General features: G+C 39.0%; 1 protein-coding gene across 2 annotated transcripts in view; it reads right to left on the bottom strand.

Moving 5' to 3' along the window:
• The window catches only part of LOC109202667 (transcription initiation factor TFIID subunit 4), a 90802-nt gene that overhangs the window by 20044 nt on the left and 57106 nt on the right, over nt 1-13652 (bottom strand). For both annotated transcript variants that reach the window (XM_019360565.2, XM_019360568.2), the window contains one exon: nt 6628-6750. In XM_019360565.2, coding sequence (XP_019216110.1) covers nt 6628-6750 — 123 coding nt within the window. The remainder of the gene's footprint in view (nt 1-6627; nt 6751-13652) is intronic.

Genomic DNA, 13652 nt, shown 5'->3' with positions numbered 1-13652 from the left:
GTTTACATCGCAGAACCTTTAATGCTAACCTTAGATGTACAGAGGAGCCTCTGCCTCTCATAAGCTAGCAAAACAGCAGCAACTCAGTTCAGACAGGATTCACCATATGAGATGAGAGGAGATCACAACATACAAAAATCAATGGGTGGAAATGAAACAGTAAAGTGTTCAAATCGTATTAAATGTGTTAAAGGACGGAGTACAGAGGGTGTCATGGAATAATCATTATAAACAGAGCTATTTTTGACTTGTCTCTCATCCTTTATTCACTGAACTCAAGTCTACCTTTACCATCTTACCAGCTTTTACATACAATATACAAACGTTGGTGGCTGGAAAAAAGAAAAGAATATGGAATAGAGTTGACTTTTGTTTAGGATGTAGCAGTAATGTGTAGAAGTAATGATCCTAAAAGTTAATTCCCTTTCATTCTATACTTGTTAAAGCATTCATGAGGCCAAAGGTCATTTCTCCATACAACTTCAAACACCCTTTGCTAGCACACGTCATCACAAACTCCTAAAACTGGTAGCTCACCCTTGACTTTTGTGTTGAACCTGTGTGTGCTGATAGCTGGGTAAGGGTTGTAGGATTGGGACAATTAAGCTGGAGGCAGAGTTGGAGTATGTGCGCCTGGGCACCCTCTGCCTGTGTGCTGACCCACCACTGGGGCCACAGCAGGCCCTCTTCCAGCAAGCCAGCCAGCAGCCCCAGCCATTGGTTCCTTGGAACTAATCCACCCCGAGGAGCCCTGTAAGACCCCCTTTGTTCCCTCCTGCAGACTAGATCAAGCTGGAGACAGACACTCCAGTCTTGACTGGCTATCAATTTCACAGCTTCTAGCGATCTACATCCAGGCACAGGCCCAACTGCGGCCAAGCAGCCATCACATTAAAGGTGATTGAAAGGGGGGATCGGGCTGCGGGGAAAGAAGCAAAATTGTGTCACGTGAATTCCGTCACAGTCCAAACAAGGTGGAAAGGTTGTCTGTTTAGTGAAAAAATAAGCAGGAGTAAAGGAATATAAAAAAAGAGGATTTCAACAGGAGCTATGCCTCTCAGTGAACAGAACAGGATCTCAACAAGGCCATTATCTGGCTCCTAATTTGAGCTCTGGCACAGCACTGAAGGGCTGCCTTTGTCTAGGATTAATGCGGAAAGCTCAGGATGCGATGTCAGAGGGAAATAATCAGCGTGGGCCCTTCATAACGTTGGCTGCTTGTGCTCCTGGCCAGGGCCCCCGGCTCATTTTTGTGGAGATGAAATCTATGACAAGCCCCTCAGTGAAGCTAAGAGCAGGCAACAGTCCAGTAACACCCACAGGCCTCCAGGCATCCTGTGACCCCCTTAGAAAAGTCACATTCACTTTGCTCTGGAGAAGGGAAAGAGAACGCCGCAGGCGATTCCAGCCCATGTGAAATGAAGAAATGTGAGGAGGTGAAAACGAAGTGAAAATAAGTTAAGATTCCTCCTCCGCCCCCTCTGCAATCACTCCAGAGGAGGGGCACACTGTGGCTTCACTTTATTATGCCTTCTAATTAAACATATACAGGACATTAAAAAAGGGAGAAAAACAGAAAAAGCCAACAACTCTGCCATAATGTATATTCATGTTTATGTTGTGTAACTGCATTTAGGAAAACAGTTTGAAAACGCAGGGTTGGGTTTTTTTTTCTAATGCAGCATGAGGTCGGGGGCTAATACCCATCAGGGTAAAACATTCTGAAAGAGGTTGGCACTGTACTCAAGGACCAGAAATAATGCTTTTATTTTGTTATTTATGCTTTTTTACCGTTTGCATTACCATGCTCCTCTGCAGCATATTGCTGCTAAGCGAAGGATGTGAAGATGCAACTCGATAAGCAGGTTATTAAAATGACCAATTGACATTCAAAATTCAGGCTTATTTTAGATTCATCATATTTACAGATGAATATGTGGAATTTAAATGTTTCCCCAGCTGCCTAAAGGAAAAATATGATTTGGTACAGCAACTAGGCATGACTTCATGTATAACCCTGTGCTACAGAAATGTGATACTAAGGTTGTTGCTTTTTGAACCTGCAACGGGAGAGTTTTCTTTGTAATACCAGAGTTCAGGATAATTAAAACCACAACAGGCAAGTCACATGGAAGTGTGTCGCCGTGCTCTCTGTACAGTGCAGATATTTCCTTACATCCATCATGTCATGCTTCCTAACTTTGAGTGAAACAGGTTGAGTCTAGATGTATCTCTAAACTTAAATCATTCCTAACAGTAGAAGAACACAACTGATCTCACAGATAAAGACAGGCATAAATAAGACCAACAAAACTAGTCTGCAAGACAAACCTGCTTCCTGGTATTTCAAGAAAAGTACTGCCTCATCACTCTAAAGATTAAGATTTTATCCTCTTTATTTACTCACGCCTTGGACATTTCTTTGTAGGTAATCATCGCTGATCATTTGATGCACGCCACAGGCCCGATTGTTTTTGAAATGCTCTGTTTCATTCATCTGGTACTGAAAATCTGGCCCTCGTCAGAGTCACTCAGACTAAAACTGCTAATTTCCTCTGCATCTAACATAGTGACTAAAAGAACTGACTGTTCGGAGAAAAAAAAAAAAAGTTCCTCTGCTAAAAAAATGAACTACCTGGCTCAAAATGTTCATAATATGTATTAATTGATATAAATATGAAATAAAATGAATAATTTTAGTGCAGAATGACAATAACCCTTTTGGAACCCATATAAACCCCATGTGAATGTCACACGGTCAATGTGGCTTGTCACTGCTGATCTCAATGCCTGTTGTGTCAGTAGTTCTAAAACTATGCCTGCTTCTAGTGTTGGTAACGTTACTTTTAAAATGTATTCCACTACAGATTACAGAACACATGCCCCAAAATGTATTTTGTAAGGTATTCTGTTAAGTTATTCAATGAGAGTAACATATTCTGAATACTTTGGATTACTTAATATATTATCATGCTTTTACAACTACATGAATATACTATTGCTGTGTGGTTTTTTACTATTACGGAAGGCTACTCACCATACCAAAACCAACTAGATTTTTAAACCTTAATATAAAATGAGTAACAGTAGGGTGGACATTAGGTAAGGCTGCACTTTGCAGCGATCTCGTATAGAAAACTATTCTGCGTGTATATAAAACAGGTCTGCGGCTCCGAACCGTAGTAAAGGGATCTCTGGCTAATATGTTGGGTTCCGTGTCGGGCTCGTAGCCGAAAAATAGCTTTACTTTGTTGTCTGGGTCAACTTTGCTAGCGAGAGACAGAGAGAGGCGTTGAAAGGCTGCTCCAACGGAACTTATTGTTTCGGAGAAAAACACGAACACAGTGTACATTTCATTATGCGGGCCGCAAGTAGAGGTGACATGGGTCGCAAGATTGAGACACAGGCATTAGAGCCTCTAATGTGTGTTTTGTTTGGGTTTCCACCGGCATGGAATTACCAAACATAGAGAGGGGATACGCTAACATGAAACAGGAAAAGACTGCTGTGTAATCCTTTGATTTCAACAAAGTAACTGTATTCTGAACACCACCTTTTTAAACAGTAACTGTAACAGAATACAGTTACTCATATTTTGTATTTTAAATACGTAACGGCGGTACATGTATTCCGTTACTCCCCAACACTGCCTGCTTCACATTCACATTTCATATCTTGATTTCTGACTTTTTGTTTACATGGTGTTTGGCACTTTGCTAGACTTCATTTACCTCCATTTTTTATTTTCAGTTTCATTGTTGTGTCTTCTTATTCCTTTTGACACTTTAAATACATAATTTTAAGAAACCAAGAACTTAAATAATGTGTTCGCCAATAAAATATTAATAAGTAAAGTAGGTGGTTTAATGAAAACAAAGGATAAGAGGATAAGACAACTACAGAAAAGAGGCCACTTTATTGTATCAGCAGTGACAGAGGATCAGATGTGTCGAAGGACAAGATGTTCACATCCACCGCCTGAAGTGCTCGTTGATGTAAATATCTAATCAACCAGCCACAAGGCAGCTACTCGATCCATATAGACATTTAAACATGGCCAAGAAAAACTGCTTAAGTTCAAACCAATGGGGCTAGAAAGGTGATTTAAGTGACTTTAAAAATGCCATGGCTGTTAGTGCCATCTGTGCTGGTCTATGTATTTCAGAAACTACTGATTTACTAGGGTTTTTCCAAACGGCCATCTTTATTGTTATACAAAGAATGGTCCAAAAAAGAGATCTATATATTGCATGGGCTCATTTGAATTATACAACAGAAACAGGGCCATCTGAAGAAAATCTAATATCGCGACACTTTTTGGTAATATCGCGATACATGATATATATCACGATATGTTAAAATAACCTCCAAAAACAAATGTTATTTTCAACCATATAGTGCCTAAAATTGCACTGGTATACTCATTCAAATCACTGAATACTTTTTTTCTACATGGAATACAAAAAATCGATTGAATACATGACTGAATGAATGATTGAGTCTTTAACCATCAGTTGCACACAGAGGTTTTTCACAAATGTCAATACTGTCACAGTAAGTCTCTTTCTGTGGTCAACACTAGACCTTTAACAAACAAACGATCATAGCAACAAAAAAGTACATCAAGCAAGAATTAATGAGAGAAAATAAAACAACTGAAATTTAAAAAGTGCTCTTTGTGCTTATAACATATTAAAATAATAAAATAAAAACGATAATAAAAGTCTAAAAACGACTGACCAAGAACAGTCACAGCTATCACAGCTGGTTTATTTAACGTTTCCTTTGGTGTGTGAGGAGACGTTGACATGCAGAGTTTAAAACAGTCTTCATTTTGCAGTGGATGACTTTTCAGCTGGTGGAATAAATTCGTGGTACTGCTAACTTTTGCGGCAATCGTTTCACGCCATGTTTTGCAAGTTACCGCATTTTGTTCAACACCCTCCTTGTGAAATCCAAACAACAGCGAGTCTCATTCCCTCGCTTGTTTGAAACTTACGCTGTCGCCATATTTTCCCTATCTGGTAGTATATAAACACGCATGCTCAGCGCAGTCTGCCAGGTAGACAATTTTCCGGTTGGATTAATGATGCATTTGCAGCATGTGGGAGAAAAAAGAACTCACAGTAAATTACATGCAGACAGCTTAATATTGCCATGGCAATTTATACTCGATGATTACCATAAAGCTATTTCAACAAACATACATTGAAAAGCTCGCAATACATCGAGTATATTCAAAATATCGTCCACCCCTAAACAGAAGGTTGGAAAAACATTCCTTTATGAGTCTTGATTTTTGCTGTTACATTTGGATGACATTATCAAAATTTGGCTTAAGCAAGATGAAAGCATGGATCCATCCTGTCTTGTATCAACAGTTCAGTTTGGTGGTATAATGATGTTGTGGATATTTTCATTGAACACAATGGGCCCCTTACCACCAACTGAACAACAAATGCCACAGTTTACCTAAATAATGTTGCTGACCATGTCCATCCCTTATCACCACAGAATACCCGCCTTTAATGGCTGCTTCCAGCAGGATAACGCTAGATCATGTCAAACTTCTTTCAGTACGACTGTGGAGTCATAATTTGTATTAGCAGATATGACCATCGCAATGACCGAAAGCTCATTGCACTCAGATGGTTTTCACTGTAGCCAAATTGCATTCAAGAAAGCACTTAGGGGTGAAGTTGAACAAGAGAATTGAGAGTCACATTTTTTTTTCATAACCTGGCCTCACGTGTTGCATTTGGGTGCCCTCTATAGCAGCTGCATCCAATACAGTTCATCAGAGGCTTAAAATTTGCAATAATTAATTTTTTTTTTCATTACCGAGTGCCAAGTTCATGGCTACCAAAAAAAACCTTGAACATTCTGTGAAATGTGAAAAGTATGATTTAACAAAAACATGGTAATTAGATTCAGGAGAATAGACGGCATTAAAAACTTCTCAAAAAATAGAACACCTTAGATGTGTTCCAGCAATCTGACCACCAGCCAGTATCAGAAACCACAACATTACCTGCAGTTATCCATTGTTATTCTTATTCACTGTCTTGCAGATAAGATATTCAGTGACTCATTTTTACTATTGAGTACTTACCGCAGTTGGGGATGACACGACTATGTAAAATTACCACTGAATACTGCCTACACAAGAAATTTAAACAAAAAAGCAATATTTTGGGGAAAAACAATGTCTTTAGGTAAAAATCTAATACGCTGTAATGCTTATTGTTATCATATCAAAAGGCAAAAATGATTTTTTTGGCCTTTTGATATGATATGAATTTGGCAAAAATGAATTTGAATTCAAACTAGTTAGTTAGTTATAATTTAATAGTTAAAAAAATATTTTTATCACAATGAATTGTGCTGTTTGTTTTATTTTTAGCTTATCAGTTCCTCATAAATAACAAGAAAGTGCACAGATTTCTGTCAAATAAGATAACAATGTCATTGCCTAGGCATGTCCACTAACTAGAAATAGTAGAACATGATTGATTAAATTAGATTAAATCCAAAATTCTCTACTGTTAATTTCCCAACGATCGATAGCAAGTCAGCATTACAAACTGGTGATGACAAAAAAAACAATAGAGACAATATAGTTCTCACCTCGGTCCCTGATGGTGTGGCCCCTGGTGAATCCACTTTACGTTTTTTTCGGGGTCCAATGGCGGCTAGTGCTGTAAGGTTGGCATCCCGCTGCCTCATCTGGGCCAGTTCCTGTTGTTGCATCTAGTGAGAACATAACAAGAAACAATCAGACCTTACTATGAACATAAGATTCACAATCTAATATTTTCACATTTTCACATGTTGTTCAGTTCTTCTAAGTCTTATGCACATGATAAATTTGCACCATGGCGGTGCATGCAGGCACATTAGCTTAATGCTCCTCCCAAATGTACTTGCTGTTGTTGTACTTTTTGTTCTTTCATAATGCTGAGAGATCTGTTATTTTATACTTCTTATGATATTCAAGATTCAAGATTCTTTATCTTGAATATCATAAGAAGTATAGAATAACAGATCTCTCATCAATATCACTGTATTGTTTTAAATGTCACTCTCAATGTTGACATATTCCTAATTTAACTGGGCTTGTTCATTGAAAATAAAATGTTGAATCACGATCTCGAACTCTGAAATGAAACTTTTGACTTGTGAATACTGATGGTGCAAACCTTCAAAATATCACCATCTCCCTGTCATGAACCCAAAACCAAATAAAGGGCCACCATAGCAGTTACCTCTAGCCAGTAACAGTAACCCCCAAACTGCAATTTGCAATCAGAGGCTCAAAAAAAACCAACAACAACTGTCACGCACATAAGATTAAGATCAAATATAAGAATAAGAATTAAGGGAGATTGCAAAGAAAAAAAGATCTCTTGAACTTCTACTGCCCGTCCATGTATTGTATAAGTAGAATTTCCTGAGCAAAACAAAATGGTAGACTGTTTTCAGCCATTAACCGAGCTCCTCTCAAAGACTATGTGTGTGTAGTCACATGGTTCTAAGGAAGTGTGGGGGTTGCGGGGAGGCACTGCCCAAGGTAATGTCATGCCTACCCTCAGGGTTGAGGGGGAATCCAGCATTGCTGGGAGCTGCCCTTTATATTGGGTGGAGGTGTGAGGGCCTGGGGCCACGGTACAGAGGGTGTCAGCACTCCCTTCAACATGCAAACAAAGTGTACAGACACACAACACACACACACACACACACACACACACGCCTATCAATCTTGGCCACAGCACAGGGAATGCCTACCCACCAGCTTGCCTGCGTGTCTGCCCGCTGGGGGAGAGAGGCCTGGGTTGAAGCGTACAGGGACAATCAATGTGCGCCTTGATGTCTTTCATGTTCTTTTATGTTATCTCTCAGCATGTGTTCACTGGGCACTGGTGTTTGCGTGAGGCATGTATGTTGTCTGATCAGGGGAAAATTTCATGTTACTTTCAGATGGCGCTCTGTAAAAGGTTGCTTTGGTGTACAAAGTCTGATCTTAAATGTGCATGCAGTTGCTTCTGATTTTTTCCTAAAACCCCGCTGGCAAGGCATGCCCTTTAGGGTGTTGCCACTTCACATTTAGCACGGCGGAATGTTGAAAGATTCAAACACGCTGACAACACAAAGTAGGGGGAATAATAGCAGCAGTACCAACCAGCTCAATGAATAAACTACATTTACTTATTCCTTTTACATTGGATAGTGGTCAAAATAAAGATTTTGACTAATAGTAACAATCTGGACAAATGTTGAGTCAGTCTTAAAGTCATGCAAATGTATACGGGCATTAGAATAGAGTCACACACTACGGATTGTGGCTGGATATGGGAAACAGAGTGGATATGATTTTTGCCCCTGTCTACATGGAAAAGATTGCATTAATATTATCACTGTTATCCTTATTAGGCTTTGCCACAAACAACAGACAAACCTCTTCAGGCCTGACCTTAAAGAATCCCACTGAAAAGTGAGCTGTGACAGAGCATAGGGAGTGAGAGTGAGAGTGAGAGAGACAGAAAGAGAGTGAGTGAGGTCCGCTATCTCACTGATGGCACCAGGATGCCGGCAACTCTGGCTGGCAGTTGGCACCAGGCATGGGCTCCCAGCGCCCACAGCAACTGCCTGCATTTTCAGATTTATGACTGTATGATGAATGTAGACTTCATTTTACCATCTGCAACCCTCCAGTCTGCGTTTCCCGTCAGTAAAGTGGCCGCCGTGACAGTGGGAGACTTATTTCTGATTTCAATCTGGTGCCATTATGCAGAGTCTACCTTCCTTTGTTGACTGCCAGTGGATACAAGCCAGAGTTGAGCAGGGCTGGGACAGACTTGCTTTGCCTTACAACTTTCTCTGGCTACCCTTAAATGTTTACATATGTATGCTCATATGGTCACAAAGAGGTGTACAAATGCTATGAACTCCCCTTTTGTAAACCTTTCTTGACTGTCTGTTATATGTTATATGTAGCACCATGGTGTTGAAGGAACGTTGTCCCGTTTCACTGTGTACTGTACCACTGCACGTTTGGAATGACAGTAAAGCCACTTGACTTGAAATGGTAGCAGCAAAAATATTTACCTTTTCCAAGATCTAGTAATAAGGTTCTGACACCATACTGTTAAATACACCGTCAGTCTCTTCTAGTATGTTTTTACAAACAGAGCTATTCATCTTTCCTAATGATGTTCCTGAAAAAGATTTTACAGAGTGACAATGCTGCTGAGGACATCTTTTTCACATTCTTTAATCTTGTAGAAATACAAAAAAAGCAGAACTGTGACTTCTAAGTGCAATAATCGCTCTGAACCTTCTGGAGTACGCTGTTAGCACTGTTAAGCGATAGGTACAATCATTGCCAAAAACTGCAAAGGTCACCATTGGAATTCTTCCCGGACTGGAAAAATAACCAGCTGACAAGATGCATACATTTGCCAAGTCCGATCAATGGTACCACATAAATATCTGCTGTTCTGAAGTCGCTTAAATACCAGTGCTTCCAGTCTGCCGGTATGCCCTTTGTAGGCAAGGAAATGGGACTTGTAAAGTCAAATTATTAGCAAAGGTCAGGAGATGTAGAACATTTCTGAGATAACCCAGAGAATCAATCTACAGCTTTGCTATGAGATTTAAGTTTATATACGTGCAGGTGGCAATTATAAAGTCAGTAAGGTAAAACAGTTAATGAGAATATTACAATTGTTCTAATTAAACTGTTCCTTTGCTTTTGTAAATGTAAATTATGACTACTGGATTTAAATAGCTTTTTAAAAATGATTTATTATAATATTGTACTGCAGATTAAGTTCCCGGGATAAGAAGAAACCTGTTGTATAAGCATGTTTAAAATTTATGAAGTTCACGTATTTTATTACTCATAGTTTTAATAGCAAAAAATAGGAAAATCCTCTTGATTTGATCTGTGATCAACTGTACTATTTTTTCTTCTTTTCAGTCACCTGCTTCCCAACATCATGAATTATTTACAAGTTAACTCGAGCTCTGCGCCCTTAATAGATTCGTTAAAGTATCTGTCAAGACGTAAGTAAGAAATAACATGGGTTTTTCTTATCACAGAAGAAAGAGCAGTATGCCCCCTTATGATGCAAAAATGTCTAAAATACAGAAAGAACCTTAGAGCGGTCTGACACGCTTGGAGTGAAGAGGAGGATAAGCTGTAGGAGCCATGATGGCCAACCTGCCGTTTTCCATCTCTGCTGTTTTTAACAAAGTCTTTTCTCTCCACTCCCCCTGCTCCTGGCCTGGGGGACTGCTTGCGGCCCTCCAGACGCTTACAGACAGATGTCCTTGCTAGAGCAGAACATGCTCTGCTTGACGTCACAAGCAGCTACGGGGCTGTGAAGGAAGCTAAAGGGCTGTTCGCCCTGCAAAGCCCACAATATAGTGTATAAGGATCATGGGTTTTTGGGTTTTCAGTTAGTGTCTGTCCTAACACCCCCTGCAAACACCCCTCAAAAGCTTTGATCCAATACAACAAAGCAGGCAGCTTTTGACTATATAGACAAAGCATATGTTGTATTTGGTGAATGTCTTTCTTGGACCCAAGGCCCCTGGTGCAAACATTTTTTAAACAGAGATGGGTACAAACTGTGCTGTTTTGTAGTTTCTACATTCATTCTTAATCTTCTAATAGTGTAAAAAAGTTTGAGGGACAAAAGTTTACCAAAATACTACAACCACAGCATATTGTCTTTTGCTCTTTTAAACTACCCAGTCTCAATAAATTTAAAGTGTATCACTTTTTTCTTAAAATACAGCCAAATTGCCAGCATTAAAAATAAGTCATCTGGTGCTGACTGCATAAAAAGTGTTAAATTAATGATAACAGTAGTCAATGCCAGCAGTTTAAGAGAAAGGCAGGAAGGCTTTAACTGGCAGTGTGTCAACTCACTAATTGTAAAAAGATAAAAAGTCTGCACACTGATTTACAGAAACAGTCTATGGTCTGCCTCTAATACACTTGTGGATATATTATACAGCTTCAAGTATATACATCCACAGGACCAGGACATAATCAAATGCATGCAAAATGTATTTATAAAAAACTATATTTATTCTTTTTTTAATGGAACCATAAGTAAACACAATAAGGTTTTAGTTTTTAGCTTCACTAGCAGTATGGTTCCAGGGATCGCAATGTCAGTCTTACACGACAATGTTAGATGAATTTCTGAAATTTGTAACATTCTGTTAGACTGTCATGTGACCTTGTGTAGATGACACTATTTTGTATTATTTATTAATGTAGTAATAATAAAATTAATATAAGGTAAAAGAAAAAGTAATAACTTTTGATTGTTCATAAGAATGGTTTGGTATTTTGTAATATTTGCATGAAAGATAACAAAATCTCTGCTAAATCAATGCAGACATTATCACTGGGAAACTATTGCATGCCTATATGTAACTGTGTATAGCAGTGTAGGTCTGCAGAGCAGACAGGATATCTATAGATTTTTGTCTTTTCAAGAGACTGATGTTTATTTAGTATTTAATTATTAATAATTAATACAAAACAGAAAAAGGATATGTGCACATTAAATATTTTTGATTATATTATATTCATTTCATATGAATGAATTAATCTGATGCAAAGGCAATGTCTTTTCTTCAGCATGAATTCGAATAATAGATATTTTTGTTTGTTTGGTTTCTTAATAAAGACTGCTTTTGAAATTCAGGTATTCATAACATTGCGAGTTCCTTTGTCTAAGTTTCCCACTAACATAAGAGTGTGTGTGTGTTGACATTTTATGTATGTTTTTTATGTATGTCTGTAATCCATGCAACTCATTCACCTGACACCCACATGGCCGACATTACGTGAACATCTGTGAGCCGCATCTTGAGGCCTTTCTTCATGTGAAGTGCCTGGCAGTTAGTTTGCTGCAGGCAGAGGGGCCATTTGCAGTAACCAATCAGGTTTCCCTTCTCCATCTGCACTCATACACTACAAAGAGACGAGTTGAGCCACGACCTGCTAATGTAGGCAAGTGTGGATAGAGACATGTTTGGCTTCATTAGACAAACTGAAATGCAAATGGTAGAACGCCATAAAATATTTTGTATTATTATTATTATATTGAATTTATATTTAAAGATTTATAATATTTATAACACTTAAAGTTAAACTATACGATATTCAGTGTGCATTACTAATATGTTCTGACACATTATAAACGGCACTTAAAACTTTGGATTTGCACTACAGTTCAGATACTAGTCTTTCTGAATAGAAAGACAATAGATAATATAGACAGATAGATAATAGATAATAAATCACCCCAAGTTAAAAATGTAATAACAAAGGGACATAAACTGTTTTGAAATTCAGTTTCATCATAAATTCTTTGCACTTAAATTGTGATTGTGGTATTTTACCTATGGAGCAAAATGTGCAAGATCTAATAGTCTTAGTACAGTGTGTTCCATTTCCTCTGAAGATGAGTATGTCTGAAGTCCTTCCAGGGCGAAGGACCAATTATTTAGAGCCCTCAGTTGTCCCTGGAGCTAAGGTCATTATGTGAGTGTCACTATCACAGCCCTGTGGTTCTTCTTCATATGCAACTTATTTGCAGGAATTAAAATGTATAAAGGGACACTGCATGAAATACATGAATAAATTGAATGTGTCTTACAGACTTGGTGCCTTTACTTTGGAGTAAGTAATACTTCTATAAATAATAACATTTGCACGACACATTTTGCCAAGGAACGGTGTTTAATGAAGGAGCCAGAAATCAGTGTTAAGCAGATTCTGACAGTGTTACACCGGAGCGACAGGGGAAGAGGAGTGATCATTAAAAATACTGCTTATCTAAGGGAAAATTTCCTACTTTAAATGTTCTCTTGCTTTGTCTCGTTCTATGCTGCTGTGCTTCGTCTAGCAATCTTCTCTCTCCCTGTCTTGCTCTCTTTTTTTAACATTTAGATTCGCCGCTCGTCACCTTCTATTGATCACGCCTAATTTGCATCCAGGAAAAGATGAGAACTCAGATATTCACACTCCGAGAGAGGACGATCTCAATGATTTATTCATTTCCAAATCAAAAAAAAAGGAGTGAAAGGAAGGTAGATGAGAAGGGGAATCTTCATAGGCAGCAGGCGACTAGGAGGCTCTGAGGCTGGGCTCTTCTTCCCCACACCGCCCCTAGGCACATGGTGTGCAAGTCCTCCTAATTAACAAGGTGAATCATGCTGCCGCTCTCTAATTAGCCAACATGACAATCTAATGGAAACATGCAGGCCGAGCTGGCACACTTAGCATCACCTCTCAAAGACCCCCGCTACTGTCCTTCCCATAAGATTTCCACAAAAATGACTCTTTAGATTTTAAATGAAAAAAAAGAGAAAGGTGGGGCACAGCAGTTCAGGGAAGTGTATTTTTGGGAAAGGTCAGGAGGGAGAAGGTAGCTGATGTGGGCAAGCTATTTTTTCCCCTCTTCTATCCTCTGTGTGCGGTGTTTGTTGCCTAATTGAAACATGTCCTGCCTCCTGCTTCTCTCTCACTTATATCCCAGGCAAAGGAGGCTGGCACCTCGCCACCAGCATAGCTCAGCATAGCTCAGCATGCCCAATTCCCTTGTCGCTTGAGTCCCAAGGAGTGC

Source organism: Oreochromis niloticus, linkage group LG1 (assembly GCF_001858045.2).
Source record: "Oreochromis niloticus isolate F11D_XX linkage group LG1, O_niloticus_UMD_NMBU, whole genome shotgun sequence".
NCBI lineage: Eukaryota > Metazoa > Chordata > Actinopteri > Cichliformes > Cichlidae > Oreochromis > Oreochromis niloticus.
The sequence above is the reverse complement of the archived record's forward strand: the minus strand, read 5'-3'. Positions and strand labels throughout refer to the sequence as shown.